The sequence below is a fragment of the Schistocerca nitens genome, chromosome 5, assembly GCF_023898315.1.
Source record: "Schistocerca nitens isolate TAMUIC-IGC-003100 chromosome 5, iqSchNite1.1, whole genome shotgun sequence".
NCBI classification, from domain to species: domain Eukaryota; kingdom Metazoa; phylum Arthropoda; class Insecta; order Orthoptera; family Acrididae; genus Schistocerca; species Schistocerca nitens.
The window spans coordinates 463,289,832-463,317,631 of NC_064618.1; the positions used below are offsets into that span (position 1 = coordinate 463,289,832).

At 38.3% G+C, this 27,800-nt stretch overlaps 1 protein-coding gene across 1 annotated transcript in view; it reads right to left on the bottom strand.

Moving 5' to 3' along the window:
* Positions 1 to 1,436: 1,436 nt before the first annotated feature.
* LOC126260531 (uncharacterized) overlaps positions 1,437 to 27,800 on the bottom strand; it is an 87,702-nt gene continuing 61,338 nt past the window's right edge. The window contains exons 6-8 of the mRNA XM_049957864.1: positions 26,907 to 27,035; positions 11,895 to 12,063; positions 1,437 to 1,616 (exon numbers count right to left, since the gene is read on the bottom strand). Coding sequence (XP_049813821.1) covers positions 1,582 to 1,616; positions 11,895 to 12,063; positions 26,907 to 27,035 — 333 coding nt within the window. The 3' untranslated portion in view covers positions 1,437 to 1,581. The remainder of the gene's footprint in view (positions 1,617 to 11,894; positions 12,064 to 26,906; positions 27,036 to 27,800) is intronic.

Consider the following 27,800-nt stretch of genomic DNA (forward strand, 5'->3'; position numbering starts at 1 on the left):
TGCAGATTAAATAATGATCAGTGTCATCAAAGAATCCCCTGAATACACATGTCCCTAACAGCCTTCCTGAATTCCTGATCTGTTATTATATAGTCAATGACAGATCTGGTTCCCCTGCCTTTCCAAGTATACCGGTGAATGTTCTTATGTTTAAAAAAGGAGTTTGTGATTATTAAGCCCATACTGGCACAGAAATCCAAGAGTTGTGACACATGCTGAAACTAAATGCAATTATGTATTTGACACCAAGACTTTTGATTGTTACATGATGCTATTCTTTAAAGACTTCTTGAGTGAATGAAATGATTGTACACTATATGCAAGATAACACATTCTGGATGCATCTGTGCTGTTCATTGTATCTCTCAAGCATTTAATTTCTTCCTGTGGGGTAACATCAAGAAGAAATTTTCCATCCTTCTCTTCCAGAATTGTTCCCAGAACTGAGAAGGCTCATTATTACAAGCATAAAGAATATGACATCAAAAGCACTAAAAAATATGGACCTGGGTTTTTCTCTTGTGCTGAAAAGATTTAGGTTTGATGTAAAAATTTCAAATCCTTCATTGAGATTCTAGCAACATCACATATTTACATTGAGTATCAGTAAAAATAAAGGCCTTATAAAATTGTATAATAATGTGTAACCACATTGTGGTGCCTGCAGGGTAACCTGCTAAACAAGTCACTACTGTAGTGGTAGTTGTTGGCAGAAAATAAGGTAAGCTGATGCAGCATAACAGCGTTCCTTCACCTCTCATATCTAGTTAACTATTGGTGCTATCAGGAAAGATATGTGCAGTTTATAATGGTTTCAACATTGAACATTGCATATCTAATGAAATTTTTATTAAAATATTATGGAGATCGCAGCCGTGGCTGAAAATATGACTCAAGGACATCATATTGTGGCTTATGAGCTCAGACCTTACCTGGAGTGCTGCAATTTGGCTCTTACTAGGGTCAAAATACAAAACGTTCTAAAAGTCTTATACTAATTTTCAACAGTTCTTGTAATAATCACAGTTCATATATTTTCAACAACTGTAATTCAGATTACATCATAAAATTCTAATTTATTCTGTACAACTAAAAAGGTTAATAACAATAAAGTGCTGAAAATATAAACACCAATAATACAACCTGCAACTGTGTTCTAAAACTGTGAAAAATCACGAAGAACAGATTTTTTTTTTTTGTTTAAAGAAAATGACAGGAAGTTATTCTTACATCTATGAACACACAAAAGGAAGGATATCAGGACATATACCTGTAAAATGGCAAGAGTCCAAGAAACAACAGTCTTTAGAAAATATAGGCTCAATTTCCAGGCAGAGTGTTCTAGATAATACAATTGAAATACAGTAATTTCAGTGACATATAAAATACTTACAATGTTTGATTTGCCAACATACATACACACATACATGCACACATAAACATTCAAAATAGATTTATTAAGTACAATTCATATAAAACCAGAATTTTGCTTCAAAAATTTGTCACACTGCTTTGTACTTCTTAAATTATTCTTGACAATATTAACAGTGGACACATTGTGCTTTTTCAGGCTTCCAGCACTTAAGGAGATACAGATTGCTCGGTGAAAACATTTGCTGAAAAATTAAACGCATTATCTTAGATTATCTTTTGGAAATAATTTCATGAAAAAAGTATGTAACAGACTTCATCAAATAAATTATGGTAAGCTATATTAAGAAGAAATGGTAGTATTTTTAATTAAATGTAAATATTCTGCCACTATTTACACCAATCAATATAGATTAAAAGTTCATTTCTTGCATTTCAACTTGCTCTTGATTGAAATTCTGATTCTACTGTCACTTAAATTAACAATGTTTTCTATCTTCTCATAAATTTGTCTCTCTCTTTTCTTTCTCATTTTTTCTATAAATAATAAAGAAATTTTTCACAACACCATCTTAACATATACATGCACTTGCCATTTTATATGCACATTTTCATTTTTTTTATCTCCAATTTTCATGTCAAGACACTGTAATGAAACTTTTCAATAAACATTAAAAAACAAGTTGTGCAGGTACCTTGAATAAAAGCTCGTGAAAGAAGTACTCTGCACTGGCAGAGATAAACAACAATAAAGATTACAAAAGAATGGCACAAAATAAAGCAATAATCAGACTTTTGTATCACAAGACATGGTCCAAAAGATTTTTATAATAATAAGGAAAAAATTCAGGTACAGGGTAATTATAAAGTCCATGAAACATTAAAAAAATTATTAAGAGTGAAATGATACAAATTACAGCTTTTGTAAACCATAAGCCATGATAAAAAATTGTACTGTCTGCAGTTCTGCACTCATATGCAGAACCATCTTGAAAATGGCAACTTCGCAAGCATATTAACCTAGAGTGATGAAGCCACTTTTCATCTTTCAGGAAAGGTCAACCAACACAACACACTTATATGGGAGATACAGAATCAACATACAACAGTCGAACACATCCAGGATTCCAAGAATGTTAACTGTCCTGTAAGATAGACAGTGGGCCATCCTGTTTCACTGGTATCACCTATCTCAACGTGCTGCAGCTGAAGCTAATGTCACAACTGAAAACTGATAGCAGGGATTTTATCTTTCAACAAGATGGTGCCCCTTCATGTTTCCATAATTGTGTATGGTGTTACGTTACCTGAATGGGATACTGACAGGTTATTGGATAGGTCATGATGCAGTCGTTGACCTGATGTTGCTTAAGTGGCCACTACAGATGCTCTACTTGATGCCTCTCAATTTTTTTTCTTTTTTTGGGGGGGTGGGGGTGGGGTTGGGGTGGGATTGGTGAGGGGGGAGTGTATCATTTATTTTCCACCTCTACCACAAAATTTTGAAGAGGAGCAGCTGGTCTCACCAACACTCCTGATATGCTGCGTTGGGTATGAGCAGAATCTACCCATTAGATGTGCAGTGTGTGATGAAAGGTGAGTGCACAGTTTTTTAACAACATTTATAAATGTTCTGAATGTTAGTCTTTCATGTACTGTATCACGTGTTATGTTGTTCTTGGCCATTTATATGTATCAATATTCTGAAATGTTTTATGGACTTCATAATTATCCTGTACACAATAAAACAAATCTCATTCTTCAGAAAGATAAATCAAATCTAAAACTTTCAATGAGAGGAAAGAAATGAGAAGGCAGTTCTCAAGGAGGGAAACAAGTGGTAAAAGAAATGCTTCCAAACAGAGAAAAGAAAATTTTTTAAAAATATTTGTAGATTTACAAAAATGAGTCATGCTTTCAAGCAACAAACTGAAACAACAGTTGTTGACAGTGACAAATGTACTATCAAGTACTACAATGTGTATCTAAAATGGCTTTTGATTGTTATGCTACTAATTTAAATGATACAGTATATAACAGTTTTATAATTATAAATGGTGAGAGATGGAAAAGAATTAAAAGACCCTCTCATTCATGACAATGAGAAGCAAGGGTAAGACACTTACACCAGTTAAGAAAGAACTATGAATGGTGTTGCATCTCACAAATTAAAACCGTGATGCAAAATAATACGAGGTCTGTCTAAAAAGTATCCAACCTTTGATTTTCCTGCACAAAAATAGAGACGATAGCGCAGCGCAACTGTACACAGTAAAGGAAGAGGCCTTTATGTGCATGTGTGAATTTTGTACCTGCCTTCCAGCATGTCAGTCACTGCCTGTCGGTCCCTGAGTGAGGTGCTACACAACATGCTCATGGGAATACCGATTCTCTCAAGATGACTGAACATATTGAGCAAAGATACTGCATCAAATTTTGTCAAATGCTTGATGATTCTCTAAGTGAAACAATTCATAAGATTCAGCAGGTGTTTGGAGAAGATACAATGGGTGTAACACAAATTAAGGAGTGGTTCAACCAATTCAAAAATGGCCGCACATCAGCGGAGAGTGACCAGCATTCTGGCAGGCCCCAAACTGCTTGGAGTGCAGCTGTTGTTGAGTTGTGTATCACGAATATGCACCAGAAGGACAAACAATGACAAAGGAGTACTATCAAGATACTCTCCGGTGACTCTGTGATGCAGTTCGGCGCAAAAGACCAGACATGTGGATGGCAAAAAACTGACAATTGCATCACGACATTGCTCCCGCACATTCATTCCACTTGATCCAAAATTTCTTGGCCAAACATGGAATTACAGCCATTCACCAACCTCCCTACTCTCCAGACATGGCTCCTTGCAACGTCTGGTTGTTTCCAAAGTTGAAGGTGTCACTGAAAGGATCCCGTTTTGAGAGTAGAGAAGAGATAATGCGGAACACAACGATGGAGCTTAACACCATTCCAAAAGAAGACTTCCAGAGGTGTTTCCAGCAGTGGAAGGATCGGTGGGATAAGTGTGTGCAAGCACAAAGGGCCTACTTTGAAGGGGATTAGGGTCCCAACCCCGTCAGATATTCGAAATATTTTTTCTGGCCAAAGATCAGGTACTTTTTAGACAGGCCTCATATATATGGCAGTAGGTAATAGATTTGAATTACTCAACATTCCAGTACCAGATTGAACTTTCTTGACAAATGAAATTAAAGTAACAAAAAGAAAAATATGGTTGAGGTAACAATACGGAGAATAAATTACTCAAAATACTGTGTCTTGACTCCTTTAACTGTTTTATGATGATGTCAGATTTACTTCTGATGCTTTCATAGCTGTTAACAGAACAATAATACAATACATATGCTTTAATTCTGACACAGAATTGACGTTTTAATGAGATGTTTGTGATAATTGAGACTCTAAAAATGTATGATAATTATTGGTGTATAAAATGCATTTAGCAGTACAAAATAAGGAAGTACTAAAATATTATGTAACACACATAAGAACATACATAGAAGAAGAATGGGTAGCTTTGAGGGATGAAGTAGTGAAGGCAGCAGAGGATCAAGTAGGTAAAAAGATGAGGGCTGCTAGAAATCCTTGGGTAACAGAAGAGATAATGAATTTAATTGATGAAAGGAGAAAATACAAAAATGCAGTAAATGAAGCAGGCAAAAAGGAATACAAACGTCTCAAAAATGAGATCAACAGGAAGTGCAAAATGGCTAAGCAGGGATGGCTAGAAGACAAATGTACGGATGTAGAGGCTTCTCTCACGAGGGGTAAGATAGATACTGCCTACAGGAAAATTAAAGAGACCTTTGGAGAAAAGAGAACCACTTGTATGAATATTAAGAGCTCAGATGGAAACCCAGTTCTAAGCAAAGAAGGGAAAGCAGAAAGGTGGAAGGAGTATATAGAGGGTCTATACAAGGGCGATGTACTTGAGGACAATGAAAAGGATGTAGATGAAGATGAAATGGGAGATATGATACTGCGTGAAGAGTTTGACAGAGCACTGAAAGACCTGAGTCGAAACAAGGCCCCGGGAGTAGACAACATTCCATTAGAACTACTGACGGCCTTGGGAGAGCCAGTCCTGACAAAACTCTACCATCTGGTGAGCAAGATGTATGAGACAGGCGAAATACCCTCAGACTTCAAGAAGAATATCATAATTCCAATCTCAAAGAAAGCAGGTGTTGACAGATGTGAAAATTACCGAACTACCAGTTTAATAAGGCACAGCTGCAAAATACTAACATGAATTCTTTACAGACGAATGGAAAAACTGGTAGAAGCTGACCTCGGGGAAGATCAGTTAGGATTCCGTGTTGGAACATGTGAGGCAATACTGACACTATGACTTATCTTAGAAGATAGATTAAGGTAAGGCAAACCTATGTTTCTAGCATTTGTAGACTTAGAGAAAGCTTTTGACAATGTTGACTGGAACACTCCCTTTCAAATTCTGAAGGTGGCAGGGGTAAAATACAGGGAGCGAAAGACTATTTACAATTTGTACAGAAAGCAGATGGTAGTTATAAGAGTCGAGGGACATGAAAGGGAAGCAGTGGTTTGGAAGGGAGTGAGACAGGGTTGTAGCCTCTCCCCTATGCTATTCAATCTGTATATTGATCAAGCAGTAAAGGAAACAAAAGAAAAATTCGGAGTAGGTATTAAAATCCATGGAGAAGAAATAAAAACATTGAGGTTCGCCGATGATATTGTAATTCTGTCAGAGACAGCAAAGGACAAGGAAGAGCAGTTGAACGGAATGGACAGTGTCTTCAAAGGAGGATAAAAGATGAACATCAACAAAAGCAAAACGAGGATAATAGAATGTAGTCGAATTAAGTCGGGCGATGCTGAGGGAATTAGATTAGGAAATGAGACACTTAAAGTAGTAAAGGAGTTTTGCTATTTGGGGAGAAAAATAACTGATGATGGTCAAAGTAGAGAAGATATAAAATGTAGACTGGCAATGGCAAGGAAAGCATTTCTGAAGAAGAGAAATTTGTTAACATCAAGTATAGATTTACGTGTCAGGAAGTCGTTTCTGAAAGTGTTAGTATGGAGTGTAGCCATGTATGGAAGTGAAACATGGACGATAAATAGTTTGGACAGGAAGAGAATAGATGCTTTCGAAATGTGGTGCTACAGAAGAATGCTGAAGATTAGATGGGTAGATCACATAACTAATGAGGAGGTATTGAATAGAATTGGGGCGAAGAGGAGTTTGTGGCACAACTTGACGAGAAGAAGGGACCGATTGGTAGGACATGTTCTGAGGCGTCAAGAGATCACAAATTTAGTATTGGAGGGTAGCATGGAGTGTAAAAATCGTAGAGGGAGGCCAAGAGATGAATACACTAAGCAGATTCAGAAGGATGTACATTGCAGTAGGTACTGGGAGATGAAGAAACTCACGCAGGATAGGGTAGCATGGAGAGCTGCATCAAACCAGTCTCAGGACTGAAGACCACAACAACAACCTCCCCTTCAGAGGTGAAGTAGTTATGGTTTAGGATATAGTTGGTTAGGTGTACAAGGAATGAAATGGTGGATTTGGAATCTGCATGGCATTGGGAAAGGCAGCATATTTCTGCAAGGCCTTGGGCATGAGGGATGTTGGTGTATGGGGAGGCTGCATCAATAGTGACGATTAGGGATTCAGGAGGCAAGGGTGTGGGAATGGTGGATAGCTAGTGCAGGAAATGGTTGATATATTTAATGTGGGAGTCTAGGTTTTGGGCGATTGGTTGGAGGCATTGATGAACAAGGGCTGAGATTCTTTCAGTGGGAGTACTGTAACCAACCTCAATGGGGCACCCAGCATTGTCAGGTTTGTGGATTTTGGGGAGCACATGGAAGGTGAGTGTGCGAGCTACTGTTGGGGTGAGTAGGGAGATGGTTTCAGGGGAGAGGTTTTGGGAAGGATCTAAGGATTCCAGCAGGGACTGAAGGTTATGTTGGACTTCTGGGATGATGTCACTTTGGCAGAGCTTGTAGGTGGAGGTGTTGGACAATTGGTGGAGGCCCTCTGCCAGATGGTCACTCCAGTTCATCACAACAGTGGTGGAACCTTCATCTGTGAGGAGGATGAACCTCCACAACATCCTAGTCCATCCCTATGCCACTTCCACCCCCAATTCCTGTGGAGGGCCCAAATGTAAGGCCTGCCCAACCCATCCACCCAGCACTGCCTACTCCAATCGCATCACAGGCTTATCCTACCCTATCAGAGGCCGGGGCACCTATGAAATCAGCCATATTATAAGCCAGCTCTGCTGAAACCACTGCACAGTGTTTTACATTGGTATGTCAACCATGCTTCACAACCTGTGCCATCTAGATCTTCTGCACCACCACCAGTTTTTTAGAGCTGCATAGATGACAGCTATCCTTGCAGCACATCCTTTGCTCCTGTAACCTTCCTGGCCTAAACATAAGGTATGTTCCCCCCCCCCCCCCTCCCCCACCCCACCCCACCGCACACATACCCCATAGCCCAATTTGCGTCTCATGTCCTAGTCTATGAAATGAAGTGCCCAGGGGTCTACCACCTGCCCCATCTACCTGCACCCCTAGCTAGCACACAGACAGCTCTAGATGCTTCACCCCACTGCCTCCATGCCTCCCACCTCTCTACATCTCTTACCCCACCCCACCCTATATCATACTGCTGTAGAAATAATACAAAGAAAGAGGCAGTAGCTTTATATGTAAAGAAAACTGATTTAATTTGCAGGCCATCCTGATTAACAAATGTCCCCTTGAATAGCTTTTTGAATGCTGTGCCTCTATAATGGATACCAGAACACACAAGTTTGTAGTACTGACAGTTTACAGGCCACCTGCAGAAAGTGTAGTAAGCTTCATAAAGCAGTTAGAAATAGTTTTAATATTGTTATGCAAACTTAACTTGAGAATCAATGTTTGTGGAGAATTGAATGTTGATTTTCTGTCAAGCAAAACTGAGAGAGGTCACCTAGGGTTGTATATGTCCAACTTTGGATTATTTTGCACAGTAATATTCTCTATGAGAACTGAAGCATATAGTGCAGTAGCTACTGAAAATGGTTTATCGGATCATGATGATCAAGTGTCCACAACTACACATACTGATCAGGTCATAGAAGAGAAGTGTTGTACCACAGAATAATGAACAATAACTCAATAACAGTGTTTAGAGGGAAATTACATGAAGATGCTGCAGGAAAATTTTTAAAGCAGACAAAGTTGATGGAAAACTCAATTCTTTCTTAAACATATTCCTGCAGCACTTTAAGTCTTGTTTTCGCCTATAGCAAATAATGCCAAAATTGAACAGAATCAAGGAAAATGGGTGAACAGCTCCAGGGATTAAGGAATCTTATACTAGGAAATGAGAACTCTACTTAATCCAAAGAAAAAGCAATAATAGAGTTTTGAAACTCTGTTACCACCAATACTGTTGAATGCTATACCACATCATTCAGAAAGTGGAACTCATGTACTGTGCTCAAAAAATAAACACTCTAAGATTAAGGGTAGAGCTGTGTGGACATTATTTAACAAGACAGCCCTCATAATACAACTCAGGCAAAAATGATGATACTTTCAAAGCACTGTAGACCAAATTCAGTCATTACTTCCTCACAGTAGCAGCATAAACATTCCTCCCAGAAATAAACAACCAAATACAGATGCATTACATATAGGTGTGTAGAATTTAAGGATGAAAGTAACTTTCACATGATGTGTCATTGGTGAGTAACATAGCTCAATGAAACTTGGACTGTGCATAGGAAAGGAAGGAAGATTGGAGTTCAACGTCCTATTGACAGTGTGGTCATTGAAAATGGACACTGTGCTCATATTACAAAAGAATCATAAAGGGAGTGACCAAGAGTACGCCTGAAGCGATTAGGGAACTCAAGGAAAATCTAAATCTGGATGGTCAAATGGAGATTTGAACCATCATCCTCCCAAATGTGACTCCAGTGTGCTAACCACTGTGCCACTTTGCTCAATCGTACATAGAAATAACTACTATAGTACAGTACAGTATAGAAGATAACAGAGAGGATTTCCCAATGAGATTAACAGAACTGACACTTTGAATCAAAGACAAAAACTGCACTGAAGTCACCACAATTTATAATAGTCCCCTGGACACTGCAAAAGATGGCACCTGGTTCTTAATAGGATTTGTGATCACAACAGACAGCAGTGCAGGCTCTGCAATGTTCTCCCATGCTAGTCACACAGTTTGTAAGGAGTTACTGTGGTAGGGCTTTCCATCCTGCTAGCGCTGTTGATAAATGCTGGATGCTTGTTGGTGCAAGTGGACATGATGCAGTATGTCTCCCCAATGCGTCCCCCACATGCTCAATGGGATCTAAGTTGGGGGAATGAGCAGGCCAGTGCAGAATACCCTCTCATTCCAAGAACTCTTCCCCCTGCACTGTTTGATGCTATTGCACTTTATCATCCACAAAAATGAAGTCAGTCTCAAAAGTGCAACCAAAAAGAAGCACATGGAAGAGAAGTAGAATGCAATAGTAACATCGACTGACGAATGTACCTTTTTCAAAGATATGGGGCTCAATATGCCCATGCAACATTATGCCTCCCCACAACGCAACACTTGGACCCCCAAAACAACCTCGTTTTACAATATTCCTGGGTGCATTATTTATCTTCACATGGTGAGATGTGAGAACACACAATGCATCTTCGAACATTGTCAAACAGGACTGTTTTGGTGGTCCAGGCATTATGGTATGGGGAGGCATAGTGATGCATGGGCAGACTGAACTCCAAAATTATGAACCCAGTACACTGGATGACTGCATCAAACAGTGCAGGTGAGTTCTTGGAAAGAGGGGGCATTCAGAGAATGGACTGGCCTGGCCGTACCCCTGACTGATATTGAGCACATGTGGGATACATGGAAGAAATATAGCAGCACATCCACATGCATGAATGACCATCCAACAGTTGTCAACGATGCTAGTGGAGGAATGAAACGTCCTATCGCAAGAACTCTTTATCAACCTTGTAGCCAGCATGGGAGCGAGTTGCAGAGCATGCATTGCTGTCTGTGATCATCAAACACCCATTAAGAACCATGTCCCACATTTTGTAATGTCCAAGGGACCATCACAAATCACAGTGAAATCAGTCTACTGTCTTCGAACAAAAGTGTGATTTCTGTTCATCTTAATGCATATTTCTTTCAGGTACCTTCTGTACTATACCATAGCAATTCTTTCTATGTATGGTCCAAGTTTCATCAAGCTGTGCTGCTTGGCAGTGACACATCATGTAAAGGTTACTTTTGTCTATAAGTTTTTCACACCAGTGCACATGCATTTAGAGAAAATAGGTGAGGAAAGATGTGCTTTGAAACCAGTGCTTTCAAAATCCTTTCTCTCAGCTATTCAGCTCATGTAACACTCATCTGCTCCTGAAATGCAGAGCTCTAAACATTAACAATATAATCATGACAATCAAGCATATGTAGTGGCTTGATACGATTAAAATATTGGCAGCTTTGAAATAACTAATCAGTCATATGTAGGAAGTGCCTTCTTTTGTCCTGATTCCCAAGTAGAATAGTCACATTTCTACCCTTACATATCTTCCATTTCTATCACAGGCACAGTGACCATCATGCAACCACTTATGTTGCTCATGCCACTTGGAGAGAACAAGGCAAGAATTGTCAGAATGGAAGAGTCCTTATTCACCTTGTCCAAAGAAGTTTGACATGTCAAAAGTAACATAATGTCCAAGTTGATTTTTATGTATGTTCAAAAACTGTCAACAAACACTTCTATCTTGATGTTCTACAATGTTTGAGGGAGGACATGATGAGAAAACGTCTATAGAAGTGGCATACAAAAGACTGCCCTCCATAATGACAATTCATCAACACATATGGCCCACATCATTCAGAAATTTTTGATTAAAAACAAGATGACACTTGTTTCCCATCTGACATACTCATAGGCTGTAGATCCATGTAAGCTCTTTCTTTTCTCCAAGATGGAAATCAAGTTGAAGAGGAGAAGATTTGACAGGGTGGAGAAGATTCCAGCAGAGTCACAGAGGTTATTAAATGCCATTATGACAAAGGTTTCCAGGATGCATTTCAGAAGTGGCAGAAATAGTGTATTCTCTTCCAAGCTGCTTACTTTGAAAGTGATGGTGCAAAATAAGATCAAATAAGATGCAATCATTTTGACTAATATATTTCTGGAGCTTTTGAATGTTATCTTGTAGATCAAATTTTCAGCATGAAATATGTAACGACTGTATTTTGGCAATTACATAACAACCTTTAAGGTATATAAAACATAAGACATTATTCCATTTTCTTTGAAATACACCTCTTTTTACCATGACACATAGCATAAGAGAATAAAGCAATCACTGAAAATGACATATTTTAGCAACATGAAATGGCTTTATTTACATAGTTCCCTTAAATTAGTTAATATAGCTCAGTTAACATGCTTATTTGAATCTACCTGTTGGTGATGGTGATGCAGGCACATCTATGAGTGGCAGAATAGTCTGACGCAGAGATTCCAGGGACTTTGCAAGTTTGCTATTATTGGTAGCCAGTTCTGATCCTTGAATTTGTAGCTGCGAAAGTCGCACATCCAAATCATGGATCTGCTTCTCTGTGTTGATTACCTGATGAATTTGAAGAATATATAAATAATCATTTGTGCTTTAAAACAATGACATTATTCACCTGACTGTTTTCACTTACAGAAATAAAATAGGCAGATGGAAGAAAAGAAATATAACTACCATAAAACAAAAACCAAGCACATGAGCATGATTTAAATATATTGCATTAGTGCAAATTTGGTGGTTCATTCTAGATAAAATAAGTTATACACACAGTGTTGTGATTTAATGCCAGTCTATACATTCATTCCCAGTAATTCTCTATAGCTTCATTTTTTATACTTTTTACTGAGACTGTTTGTTAAAATTAATAATGCTGTCTCAAACAAACTGCTACCAGTCAAAATTTGATAATATCTTGTTTAAACTTTTGTTTTTAAAAGCTTAATCATCAGCCAACTATAACGAAAGAACTCTACCTGTTGTCACTAGAAACAGAGCACCAAATTGTGACAAACTGCACTTATGCAATTATTAGTTTCCATGAAATATTTCAGTCACTTTTCCTGAGAGTCCATAGAGACTGTATATACAATTTGCATACAATGACATGCAAAACTTAAGTAATGCACTAAGAGAGAGATGCTGAACCTGTACCAGTCACTAAAAAACACGCACGCTCGCACGCGCGCGCGCACACACACTCTCTCTCTCTCTCTCTCACACACACACACACACACACACACTAATATGTATCACTGGCTGCTATTGATCCAGTGTAAAAGCCAAGAATGACTGGTATGTTGTTGATAGATAAAAACACAGTGATAAATCAAGAGAGAGGAATAAATTATGACAGAATGAATAAGAAGAAAATGAAAATAAATTAATTACAAGTTGAGAGAAAGAGTGATGACTAATCATGCCAAGAATGAAGCTACACGTATCAAACAACAGCAACTGCTATAAGAAATATTCATAAAAGTCGAAAGGAAAATCCACAGTCAGATACAATTGCAATTTTACTGTCTTAGCATAATTTTGAAGCTTTAGGCTTTAAGAATAAAACACAGGTATGGGTGTACACAGAAATTTATTTGGGAAAAGGAGGGGGGGGGGGAGGGTGAAGGCAGCATGACTAAAATTGCCATTTTCAATTTTTGACATAAATGAGTTGGTCAGTTTCAAAATGTGTTATGGAACAGGAGCTAAGCTAATACAGTGCTACAACTGGCTAAACAAGAGGTTTAGCTCAAGTGTATGAAAAATCTGTAATGAATGAAACGGTTTAGGGTTGAAGCGAGGGAGGGGAGTTGACATCACATGTGCCCCATCTTGCACATGCTTCTGAACAGAAGTGTGATTAAAGGTAGATTTTCATATTTATTTACTACAGTCTCAGCTCATTACCAGGAATAGGAGAACTGAATATAAACTATAATTTGCTGCACTGTCTAGCAGTCACGTTAGCTACAAAATCAACTGCAGTATCTTCTGGCTCGTGATGCAGTTCCTGGATCCCCAATCATCATAAATGTCACATATTCCAGCTCTATTCAGTCAAGTACTAATTCAAATGTCAGGTGAAACAAAAGTAATAAGTGAAACACAATTATCATTGTGAGGATGGCCATGGAAGGCTGGTGATGAGAAGTTTCTGGAAAACTGGCAGGTAAGGGTTGAAACTGGAGAGGGCAAGGAATGTAATCTTTGATTTATTTCTAGTCCACAGGGAGACTGAAAAAGAGAAGAAATGGGTGGGGAAGTGTGAAGGAAGAATGCTCCACTAGAGAGATCCAGAGGAGAAAAGTATTCACCCCTGACTTTGCGAGTTGTGCGGAATCAAAAGGACATTTCAGGGGATGGATCTGTATGTGCAAGTTCTAGGATTTTTGGATAAGTGTTCTTATGCCCCTCTTCCAAATTTTTTATTTAACCTTTGGCTTTTTGGATGAAGGCATAAAATTTTAATGCAAAAAATCAAACAATGCCTTTTTTTGGAAACCTATTTAATGCTCGCAGTTAACATAAATTCATTATTTTACAAAATTATACATTCTTTCTGGCTGTTTTAGATGCGAACTGTTTTATAATCCTGTATAATCTAACTAGCCGGCTAACACTGACTCTATTGTGATCATAGCTAACACAAGAAACCTGCTCTTGCCCCATTGTAGTTCAGAAACAGTTCTTAACTCTTTCAAGAATGGTGAATGACTGCACTGCTCCAACAACAGTAATGAGCAAAGACCGAAATCTATAAATCTACCATTATATTTGGAAATACATTATTAAAACTGTGGTTATCAAGAGCATTGCGGAGGCACAGAGGGGAAAGTGCCTCAGGCCCAAAATTAGCCTCATGATTCCTTTTTCAGTGCAAAGTTTCTTCTTTCAAATCCTGCTTATTAACATCAACACTGTACAATGATGCCACGTTTTCTGCACACTTTGATAGTGCAGAATCACCTAGACTGATGTAGTTCCAGAAGATATCAAATGTGTCCATAATGTTGTTTATGTCCACTCCGATAGCTCAGTGGTCAGCGCGGCGGAATGTCATGCCAAGGGTCCCGGGTTTGATTCCCGGCTGGGTCGGAGATTTTCTCCACTCAGGGACTGGGTGTTGTGTTGTCCTCATTATCATTTCATCCTCATCAGTGGAAGGCAATGGGGAACCACCACTGGAATCTCTTCCCTAGACGCTCATGCGATGGACCTCTCTGACGAGTCTTCCCCCATGACAAGACCTGCCGTAAGGCAGAACATGAAGAGAAAAAAAAAAAGTGTTTTCCATGGCAGCAGGCCTTATATTTATATTTCGTACAACTGCACTAAGAGTAACAATGAAAACATTTAATTTATACCCATCCTCTGGGCTCAGGTTTAAATCTTCTTCTGGCATTTCATCTCTACAACACTTACTTTCTCCTTTCTGTTTTTCTATGCCAGAAATCATACAATCAAGTCAGCTGCTTATCATCACTATCATCATCATCACCTTCCAGTGAGCCAGTTTAGATGATCATCAACTATTTGCCTCCATTTTTCTCTATCTTGATATACTTCTTGTCTTGATATTTTTTCCCAATGTTCTCCTCTAGACTTCTGATCTTCCTTTATTTGATTCAGCCAACTTTTTCTGGGTCATCCTTTTGGTCTTTTACCCTACACACTTATATCCAAGTATTGTTTTGGCAGATGGTTATTCTTCATCCTCTTCGCATGTCCAGACCACTTGAGTCATGCACAACTCAGTCTCTAAGTGATTGACAGACCCACTCTCATCTCTCTTCTGATGTCTTCATTCTTAATTTTATCTCTTCTAGCCTTATGCACGGCTGATCACAGAAACTTCATTTTGCATACTTGCTACTTGCTAGAATCTATTGTTTTAATTACACAGCACTCCAAGCTCTATGTCATAATCAGCAGGAGACACATTGTAAACACAGTCTGTCTGTCCCACACAAGTCCGGTGATATTCCAATATTACCTACTACATTGCAGCTTTTTGCATAAATAGTATTGCAACTATTTCTCAATTCCTTTAAGTCTTCCTTAGGACACTTAATACTGACACTTTCACCATTTACTGTAACTTCCCACACTTGAAGCACAATGTTACATATGTTTGCTGCAATAAACACTTCATGTCACATATGAGAACTTTGTACCATATTGAAGACAGCAAGAAATATTGAAATGTTTGCAAATACTTCCAAATATCCTTTAGTTTAGTATATGCCTCCACAGTCATATTAAATTTAAAAACAAGTGTAACCACTCTTCATAATCCTGACAAATATTTAGCAAATGAGCACATGGCACCTATCTGCACAGACCATCACATTTGTGACATTTTGAGAAATGTGATTATGTCCACGCAACTCTCGGCAGCACAGAGACCACTAAGATTTAATGAATAAGCAATGCAAGGTGAAAATTGCCAATGAATTTCTTTTAATACACGTGCTTGAGCTCCCTAATAGATGCCACTCATATAGCTCCCAATGTCGTAACCCTGTCCCCAAGTCTGGAAGTTGTAAGCTTTACTGCTTCAGTTCATCATAAATAAATTTAGTGATTGACTGACCAGTCTTCTGGTCACAGTCAACAAAGTCGAGAAAATGCTCTCTATTTCTGTACTGATTTTCTTCAAGGGCCACGTACTGCAGTGTTAACACCTTCTTCTCTGTTTGGGCTTCACTGGGAGTTGCATCTACCATAACATAAAAATATTTATTAAATTTTGCCTATGTTAAAATAATCTGCCAAAAAAAGTCTCCAGTGATTTCAATAAATTAATTCTGAACATCAAGTGGTAGATAACGAACCATGCCTTTTCCTCCTTTTTGGGATGCATTAACATTTCTTAATTGTTCTTCCATAAGTGAATCAAACTTCACCAAAAGCTCTAAGAAACCCGAAAAGAAAAACGGACATTTTGAGGCCCTATCACTTCTCGAAGCTAAACCTCTTTCCAAGAGAAAATAAATTGCTTATATTATGTGGTGCAGTACTTCAGTTCAAAGTGAAGTCTACCACCTGCTTTACACACAACTGAGCCTATGTGAACGTTCCATTTCATATTCCTACAAAGTGTTACACCCAGGTATTTGTATGAGTTGGCTGATTCAAACAGTGACTCATTGATATTATTTATGGTCATAGGATACTATTTTTGTTTTTCCAAGTGCACAGTTCTACATTTATGAATGTTTATGGCAAGTTGCCAGTCTTGGCACCACTTTGAAATCTTATCAAGATCTGATACATCATCTGTGTCATCAGATTGTTGACTCCCAAAACTTCTCTCCATTCTGCCAAACAGTGAGAGGAGGCCTGATCCAGACAAATGATGGATGGACCATCCTAATGTGTCTACCACTGATTTGTTGCCAAAGAGGTGTGCAGCCACAAATCGTCAGTGGTGTATTTGAATCTGAATCACTTCCAGATTCATGTTCACCTTCTTTCTCCTAATAGCTTCACTAATATTGTGGTGTCTCATTGTACCTGTTTTTAATGGTATGTTGATGACCCAGAGAAATAAAGAACAATGTGGAATTTTGTGTTGAATTTCATTTTTGAAATCTTCTTGGGTTATCCGCCAAGTCGTGTTGTGAAAATGTTGCGACAGCATGATGTTACAACTTGGTTGATAATCCGAGAAGATTTCATAAATGATGCCTAAGATTTAAGTGAGTTTGTACGTAGTATTATAGTCAGTGCACTAGCAATGAGTCACAACATCTCCGAGGTAACGATGAAGTGGGGACTTTTCTGTACGACCATTTTACGAGTGTACTGTGAACATCAAATCTCCGATATCGTTGCAACCAGAAAAAGCTCTTACAAGAACAAGACCAACAACGACTGAAGACTGCTCAGCATGACAGAAGCGCAACCCTCCCACCGATTGCTGCACATTTCAATACTGGGCCATCCTGAAGTGTTATTGTGCGAACCATTCAACAAAACATCATCGATATGGGCCTTTGGAGCTGAATGCCTACTTGTGTACCTTGATGACTGCACAGCACAAAGCTGTACACCTCGCCTGGGTCTGTCAAAACTGACATTGGACTGTTGATGACTGGAAACATATTGCCTGGTCAGACGAGTCTCATTTCAAATTGTATCGAGCGAATGGAGACAACTTCATGAATCCATGGACCCGGCATGTCAGCAGGGGACTGTTCAACCTGGTGTAGGCTCTGTAATTGTGTGGGGTGCATGCAGTTGGATTGATATGGGATCCCTGATATGTCTAGATATGGCTCTGTCAGGTGACACATATGTAAGCATCCTGTCTGATCACATGCATCCATTTGAGTCCATTGTGTATTCCGATGGACTTCGGCAACTCCAGCAGGACAATGCAACACCCCACACATCCAGAATTGCTACAGAGTGGCTGCAGAGACACTCTTCTGAGTTTAAACACTTCCGCTGGCCACCAAACTCCCAAGAACATTATTGATCATATCGGGGATGCCTTGCAATGTGCTGTTCAGAAGAGATCTCCACCCCCTCATACTCTTACAGATTTATGGATAGCCCTGTAGGATTCATGGTGTCAGTTCGCTCCAGCACTACTTCAGACACTAGTTGAGTCCAAGCCACATCGTGTTGCGGGAGCCCTACACGATATTAGGCAGGTGTAACAGTTTCTTTGACACTTTGGTGTAGATTATGTAACAACAGAGTGCCTACAACACTTGCTTAGGGAATAGCAGCTATTAATTCTGTTTTACTCGATGACTTTCCATCAGCTATTACGAACGGTGATATTTCTGACAGGAAATCACAAATCGAGTCACACAATTGAGAGGCTACTCCATCGGCACCCAATTTAATTAGAAATTGTTTGTGAGAAACAGTGTCAAAAGCCTTCTGGAAATCTAAAAATATGGAATCAGTTTGATGTCCCCTATCAATAGCATTCATTATTTGTGAGAATAAGGAGCGAGGTGTGTTTCACAATAATGATATTTTCTAAACCTGTGTTGGCTGCTTGTCAATGAATCATTTTCTTTGAGGTAATTTGTAATGTCCGAGCACAGTATATGTTCCAAAATCCTACTGCAAATCAACGTAAGTTATATGGGTCTGTAATTTGACAGCTTACTCCTATTTTCCTTTCTTGGGCGTTGGTGTGACTTGTGCATCTTTCCACTCCCTGCGTACGGATCTTTCTACAAGCTAGCAGTTATATATATGATTGCTAAGTATGGAACTATTGTACTACCATACTCTAAAAGGAACCTGAACCAAAAGTCTTCCTTTTCATAAGTGTTTTAAGCTGCTTTGGTACAATGAGGATGTCTACTTCTAAATTACTTGTGTTGGCAGTTGTTCTGGATGCGAATTCTGGAATATTTTCTTCCCCTTATTTTGTGAAGGAATTTCAGCAAACCATGTTTAGCAACTCTGCCTTGGTGATACTATCATCAATAACATCACCATTGTTATTGTGCAGTGAAGATATCAATTGTGTCTTGCCACTGGTGTACTTTTCATATGACCAGGATCTCTGTGGGTTTTCTGCTAGATTTCAAGACAGAGTTCCATTGTGGAAACTATTAAAAGTGTCGTGCAGTGAAATTAGTGCTAAATTTGAAGCTTCTGTAATACTTTGCCAATCTTGGGGATTTTGTTGTAAATTTGACATGCTTTTTTGGTTGCTTCTGCAATAGTGTTCTGACCTATTTTGTGTACCATGGGGGATCAGTACCATATCTGTTTAATTTATTTGGTATATATCTCTCAACTGGGATCGATACTACTTCTTTGAATTGAAACCACATCTGGTCTACACTTACATAATCAGATTGGAAGGTGTGGAGATTGTCTTATAGGAAAGTGTCAAGCAAATTTTATCTGCTTTTTTAAATTAGACATAATTTTTTTTAAATAGATGTATTTTGCAATTTAATTCATCTCAATCCTTATCACTTATTCATAATGATGGGCATCCTTAAAATGTGTTAAAAGTCACTAAATTCAAACAGGAAGAATGTAGAATTTAAAAAATTATCAATTTATGTCCGGATTTTCTCCATATACTTCGTAACTTTAGAGATTCAAAAAGCATGTGTGTCTGAAATCACCCTACAAGACGTGGAGTAGACATGCAGGGTGACAGTAAGTGCCATTTCCATTGTTTAAATGGCTGCCGTGTGACAATAGAGTACCGTTCGGTGTTAATTGAAAACAAACTGAGTTTTGTGATGTTCATCAGCATGTAGATGTCAATGAAGCAAGTTAAAAGAAATTTGTAAAAGGGACTGAGAAATGAAAGAAACATGCGGACATTAAAAGATTTGAGACGGGGAAACTACTGCAAAACTAAGTGCTGATTATAGTATTGGAATACAGACTGTTTTGAAATACAGGATTTTGTCAGAAAATATGATTCTGGTTCTGGACCATACGCAAAAAAAAAATGAAGAGGTCTACTTTTGATTAATTTGATGCTGCTCTTTTGCAATTGTTTAGGTAAAAATGAGCAGAAGGTGTCATTGGTTCACACATGATGTGTGCCGAAACTCAAGAGCTGTATGAAGACTTCAATGCCTCATCAGGATGACTAACCAGATTCAAACATCACCACAGGATTCATGAACTTACTGTGCAAGGAGAGAGGCTTAGTTCAAACGTTGCAGCAGCTGATTCCTTCCGGGAAGAGTTCCAGAAATTTCTAGAATAAGAGAATTTGACACCAGACCAAATTTGTAATGCAGACAAAAGTGGTCTCTATGGGAAATGTCTACCAAACAGAACCCTTGCTTTTAAGAGCAAAGTTTGTGCTCCTGGATATTTTTTGCTGCAATGTCTGATATAAGTCATCTAAAGAATGCACTACAATTTTGTGCACCATTAATGCTTCTGGGAACCACAAAGTGGAACTACTAGTGATTGTAGGGGGGAAGGGGGCGGAATAAATAAATAAGTAAAATGAGCTTTCAAGGATATCCAAACTAAGGCTCTTCCTGTCCATTATTACAACCAAAAAGGAGTATGGATGTATAGCGAAATTTTCAGAAACTGATTCCACATATATTTTGTGCCACAAGGTCAACAATTTATAGAAGAGAAAGGATTGCCACAGAAGGCTATTCTATTGCTTGATAACAGCCCTTCATATACCAATGAGAGGATTCTTATATCTGATGATGATCTCATTGTAACCAAGTTTTACTTCCTAATGTGACTGCTATGATGCAGCCAATGGATCAGGGCATAGTCACATAAGTAAAATGGCACCACTGGGCTGATCTGCTGAGAATGCAAGTTGATGAGGATGATTTGGTGACATTCTGGAAGAATCTGACAATTTTAGATCTCATCTACAAGATTTCTGGTGCCTGTCAGAAAGTCAAGCCATATCCACTAGTTCGATTATGGAGGAAAATTCATCCAGATATAGAAGAAAATGTATTTCAAGGTTTCCGTGATGAAGAAATAACAACTGAACAAATAATAAATCTGGCAAGAGATTTGAATTAGTGGCTGAAGCCAGAAACGTGTGACCCATCTTCCAGTACATGAGTGATGCTGAAATTGTGACCACCACTTCACAGCAAAACAAAGAAAGGACAGTGAAATTGAAAGGGCGATGAAGACCAGGACCTTATCAGTCATTGTACCACATTGCAAGGTATTGATTGTATGGAGCAGAGGGTTTTCAGTGCAATGACATTATTGCTGCAAGAAAAATCCAATATGCCGTGCAAAAAAGTCAACTTCTCTCAGAATCGCAGACTATTTTAATAAATAAACAGGCTACAGTACCTATCCACAGACTGCAGATAAACTTTCAAACAAAGAATACTTGTTTGAAAATATCTCATTTATTTGTGGGTTTTTTTCCCCATTATTCATGCATCTTCTTCCCCTACCTTACTGCAAATAAATGGAAGGCTACTATACCTGACTTAGAAACTTATCATTCCTCCTCAGTAGCACATCATTGTTGTGCTGCAAAAATCTCTTTGGCTTCCACCAAAGTCCATTACCTTATTTCATTGAGCTGCATCACTAACCTGATCCCAGGACCAGCATGTGGGGGGGGGGGGGGGGGGGGAGGGGGGGGCAGAAGGACCAAAGGTGCAGTGCCTCCAGATCCCTGAAAGGTGTGCCTAACTAAATAGAAATAAAACATAAGTTTTAAGATCTGCACCTATGTTTTGGACTAAGACCTGTGCACTGGACACCCTCACTGAACCTGCAGAATTGTTTTAAAAAATTGACATACACATACATAGCTAGTGGTTAAACTAGTGCAAAACACTACAGTTTTCCATGTAACACATGCATCAGACATTGTAGCAAAGAATATTGTTATTACATATCTACAAGTATTGTAATGTTTACAACCGTATTTTGATTTCCATCGATTGACAATAATTTTAAGGGACATATAAAAAAATTTCAATAGTAAAAATAAGGGCAATGATTTAATTATCAAATAAAATATTTCTATCCATGTAGAACATGAATAGTACATTATATGTACAAGTACCTGCCGTCAGGTTCTGGTTTCACATAATGCCTGAGTTGAAGCATATGTTTTGAAAAGTTTAAAACTTTTTGACTTGTTTCATATGATGACAAATTCATTAGAAAAAGATTTAACTGTCATAAAACTGTTTTCATGTTGGGTAGCTTTTAATGTAATTCTGTCCCGCCAAATAAGCGTTAAATACATAAAAAGTTTGATTAAGTGACATCTGCAGTTTTTGTATTTGGCAGTTTTTTTCTTTTCATCATTTCAAACTGATTTCCATCTTTTGTAGAATTAGGACAACAGTATCAACAAAAATGTTTACATTTTGGTCATTTTAAAATGGTTTATGCTTTTGCTTTTGTTTATTTGAGAAAGCTGCTGGCCAGCTGATGTGCTGTCAGCCTGCCTCTACTGTGAGCAACTGTAGAGACCCAATGATCAAAAGCAAGTTTTGACAATCTGAGATTACAGCACCAAATTTGTGCAAGAATGGACATGTGAAAGTTGTATTTTCTTTTGTATTTCAGCTTGTAATTACTCATAAGCAGTGCTCAGAAGCTAGTCAAGCTGAATAGCCTGCTGTACGCTCTTTTTTTTTTTTTGTGCCTGTGTAGGAATTTTCCCTTTTATATTGTTGCATCACACACTTTTAGAAGTTGTGTTATAATGTAAACGAATGATCCAAATGGAAAAAAGTGTTACAGTGCTTCATCAGGTTATCACAAATGAAGGAATGAGGCAGAAAAAGCAGTGCTATGAAAAAGGGATTTATATTGTTGCCCTTTGTGCCATTCATTAAACCAACAGTGTCAAAGGAGTCAGAAGGATGTGGAGATGACATTTAGGCTTCCTTAATTGATAGTGAGGAGGATCAGGATTCTCAGAAATGAAGATACATCATTCGTTAGACAGTTACACTTAAAACTGATTAAGGCTTTTGTGGTCTAGGTACTTAAGAACAACCCTCTCACCCAAAAATTAGTCCCATTTTTCAAAATTTTGCAGATGTTGGTAAGCAAGAAAGACATTTAATGGTATGCAAGAAAGATATTTAATCACAGAATTCAATAGAGGTCTGGGCAAGACTGATAAATCAGCAATAACAGGTCATGCACAGGGATCAGGTTTTAGCAAGATCTAATAATTACTGCACTAGGATGTACAGATGTACAGAGAGGCCATATTAATTCAAAAGCACAAAAACAACTTTAACAGAAAAGAAGTAGGTTGAAATTAGACAAGTTGTGGGCCATAGTGCTAAATCAAACAATCAGTGCCAATTCTTTCCCACTAGAAGCTCCATAGCATACATCTGTGTGACTCCGTGATCTTAGACAGCAGTCTGATGATGTCATGAAGTGAACATTGCACGGATACATTTAAACAGTTTGGCTTGCTGAACTTGTTCGAGATTGAAATTACTTTCTGTGGTGCTAAAGCCTCTGATGATGTCTCCAGCATTGAAAGACAAAACATTGGGCAGAGAATCGTGCTTTGGAACATTACCTAATGCCCATAAAACAAATATCATCAATAAAGGACACTATTTAGAAACATTTGCTGCATCAGTGGTGCAGAAATGGAACCACGTCGATCAAGAGAGAGATGGCAGTAAGGGTGACATTTGCATTGAGGAGGAGTGCACACAAAAAAGTGAGAAGGAATATTAAAGTAAGCAACAGTGACAGTGATGAAATCATTTGAGAACTGAACATGTTTTAATGGCTGTACCAATAGCTTTTAGATTTCAGTATCAATCTTTGTAGTGGAAACAAGGGCTTCAGGAACTTACAGGTAGAAAAAACTATTACATGAGGACCTGAGCAAACACCAAAAAGACATGTGTGAGACTGAGGAAGTAATCAACCTTTGACTTCAAATGTGTCTGAGCATGTCTTAAAAAAAAATTCACACAGATATTGGCCTGTTTGGAGCAAAGAAAAGCAAATATTGTACTGCTGTGTTCGTTGATTGTTTTCACAACTCATGGATATCTCTTAAGTCTGCTTTGATTCTAGGCTATGGCTGGGATTTATCAACAGGTTGGAAAAGCTAAGAGAAGAAGTGAGCTGACATGAAAGTAGTGCTGGACATAAAACTTTGTACTTGGAAAGGCGCAAATTAAAAAATATGCTAAATTGTAGTTCAGCAATAGAACATTCTTTAGAACAAAACATTATAAGAGAAGAAATACTGGGGAACTGCAGTCAGTCTACAAAGGGGATTGCTAACAAATCACTTGCACGGCCATTTCTAGAATATGGCTCAAACGTGTGGGACCTGCATCGAATAGGTCTGATACGGGCGTTGAATGTATACACAGGACACTGAAGGAACTGAACAGGAAACTCTTGAAGATAGATATAAACTACCCTGAGAAAGTCTATTGAAAAGTTTTAAGAACTGGCTTTAAATGATGACTCTAGGAATATACTACAATACAATAGGCTAATATAACAATGAAAACAATCCATGATTGATAAAACTAGTTAATTGGATGGATAAAAAACCTACTCACCAAGTGGCGGCAGAACACACACACACATAAAATATGGTTGTAAATGGCAAACATTCGGAGCCAGGGGCTCCTTCTTCAGGCAGAAGGGTTGAAGGGGAAGGAAGAGGGGTGAATGAAAAGGACTGGAGAAGTCTAGAAAAAGTAGGGAAAGTCACCCACAACTGTGAGTCAGAGGAGACTTACTGTATTGAATGAGAGGGAAAGAGTCTTTTTCATTTTTTATGCTGATCATAACTGGAAGTGGTTTTGTGAATAAAATTATTCAAATGTTAGAAAAAGTGACAAAAGCTGTAACAAACTGCATTGAATGCTAAATTGATGTTAAGTGTGAATACAGAGTACTTTAGCTAGCTTCACTTCAGAGGCAGGAAAAAAATACCATTCACATATGATATTTTGTTGTGAGAATATTATTAATAAATTATTATAAATGACGGGAAAGAAGGAAAGGCTCTTTCCTTATCATCCCATACAGTAAGTTTTCTCTGACCCATGGTTCTGGGCAACTTTCCCAAAATCTACCCCTTTTCCTAGACCTTTCCAGTCCTTTTCCTTCACCCCTATTCCTTCCCCTTCAACCCTTCCATATGAAGAAGGAGCCAGTGACTCTGAAAGCTTGCCAATTACAACTGTCTTTTATGTGTGTGTTCTGCCGCTGCTCGGTGAGTAGGTTTTTTATCTATCCTACAATAACCTAGGTATCACTCACATGGTGGTCATGAGGATAAGATTAGAATAATTACTGCACATACAGAGGCATTCAAACAATCATCCTTCCTACACTCCATAAGTGAATGGAATGGGAAGAAAACCTAATAGCTGGTACAATGAAATGTACCACCTGCCAAGCACCTCATTGTTGTTTGCAGAGTATAGACATAGATGTAGAAAATGGCCGTGAGGAAATGGGTACAGCAGTGTGTACCAAATATTTTTCAAAATGGTTTTAAGAATTGGGTTCAATGACAGTACAAATGGAACACTTTCAATGGGAGTCTGTTGAGTAGCAACTTGGTATACAGGGTGTTACAAAAAGGTACAGCCAAACTTTCAGGAAACATTCCTCACACACAAAGAAAGAAAATATGTTATGTGGACATGTGTCCGGAAACGCTTACTTTCCATGTTAGAGCTCATTTTATTACTTCTCTTCAAATCACATTAATCATGTAATGGAAACACACAGCAACAGAACGTACCAGTGTGACTTCAAACACTTTGTTATAGGAAATGTTCAAAATGTCCTCCGTTAGCGAGGATACATGCATCCACCCTCCGTCGCATGGAATACCTGATGTGCTGATGCAGCCCTGGACAATGGCTTATTGTATCACAGCCGTCCACAATATGAGCACGAAGAGTCTCTACATTTGGTACCGGGGTTGCGTAGACAAGAGCTTTCAAATGCCCCCATAAATGAAAGTCAAGAAGGTTGAGGTCAGGAGAGCGTGGAGGCCATGGAATTGGTCTGCCTCTACCGATCCATTGGTCACCGAATCTGTTGTTGAGAAGCGTACGAACACTACGACTGAAACGTGCAGGAGCTCCATCGTGCATGAACCACATGTTGTGAGGTACTTGTAAAGGCACATGTTCTAGCAGCACAGGTAGAGTATCCCATATGAAATCATGATAACGTGCACCACTGAGCATAGGTGGAAGAACATACTGACAAAACTAAAATGAGCTCTAACATGGAAATTAAGCGTTTCCGGACACATGTCCACATAACATCTTTTCTTTATTTGTGTGTGAGGAATGTTTCCTGAAAGTTTGGCCGTACCTTTTTGGAACACCCTGTATAGAAATAGTCAATCCAACAGCATGTGGTGTCATCTGAATAACCTGCACCAGTTAATAAAGAGATTATGATCTCATTGCATGGAAGAAGGGATAATTGTATTAACTATGTGAATATTTCTTTATGGTTGCTAGCCCACTTGAATTCACATAATTAAAAATATTATCATAGCAAAATATCATATGTGAATGGTATTTTTTTCCTGCCACTGAAGTGAAGCTCAAAACCACTTCCAGTTATGATCAACACAAAAGAATGAAAAACTTTCTAAATCTTAAATAACTTCATACATTCACAGTAACCACATACGCTTTCATTACTGCACACTGGTTGCTTCCAAGACCTAATAATAATTTAGATTATCTTCAGTTCTATATTTGATACATGCACAGCACACAGTTTCGTCTCTCTCTCTCTCTCTCTCTCTCTCTCTCTCTCTCTCCCTCCCTCCCTCTCCCTCCCTCCCTCATTCCCTCTCTCTCTCTCTCTCTCTCTCTCTCTCTCTCTCTCTCTCTGTGTGTGTGTGTGTGTGTGTGTGTGTGTGTTTGTAAAACAGCATCTCTTCATACCATCTCTGTAATATTGGCAGCTGTAGTGTTGAAAACTTCTTGGGAGACCATTTTTTTGCATTCTCCTTCAAGGGTTGTAACTCTTGCTTGGACATTAAGATTCTTGTCTTGAAGATTTGCCAGACTACTCTGGAAAACAAAATACCAACTTCCACAGTCACGATTTTTTTACAAGGCAATTTTTAACATGAAAAATACATAAATAATAACCAGATGCAAATATGCAAGCAATGAAACGGTTACAGTTATTCAATTAAACTGCACCACAAAGAGAGTATATTCTTGATGTTTCGTAATTTTGTTTGTATCTTATCTGTTTGGATGGACTGCATAAACTATGAAAGTGCACTTCACTCAAAAATAATCAAGCAGATATTTAAATTTTATATATGGTTGAAACTTACATGTTAGGTACAGACAATAAAATTTATCCTAGAGTTGAAACTACTTTTCTCCAACTGTTCAAGGATTTGTCACAACTAAAGAAAAATTTGTAAGTAGACAAATCTTTAGGCAAAAATCAGAAACAAACAAAGCTGTAAATATTGTCTTCTTTTTGTATTTGTTTATACTAATCAGTACAAACTAGAGTATTTCTTCATGTATTTGGAAAACTCTATTCAATACTATTTTAGCAGGGAAACATAAACAATAGCTTTATTGCAACAAGAGAATATTACGAAAAGGATACAGTGCTACCCACCATAAAGATGACACAATGAATTGCAGACAGGCACAACAAAAAGACTGTTACACATTTAGCTTTCAGTCAAAGTCTTCTGCAGAAAAGAAAACACCCACATATTTGCACAAGCAAGCACACCCAATGTACACATGACTACCACCAGGGGACTTATGACCTAAGATGTTGAGTCCCATAGTGCTCAGAGCCAT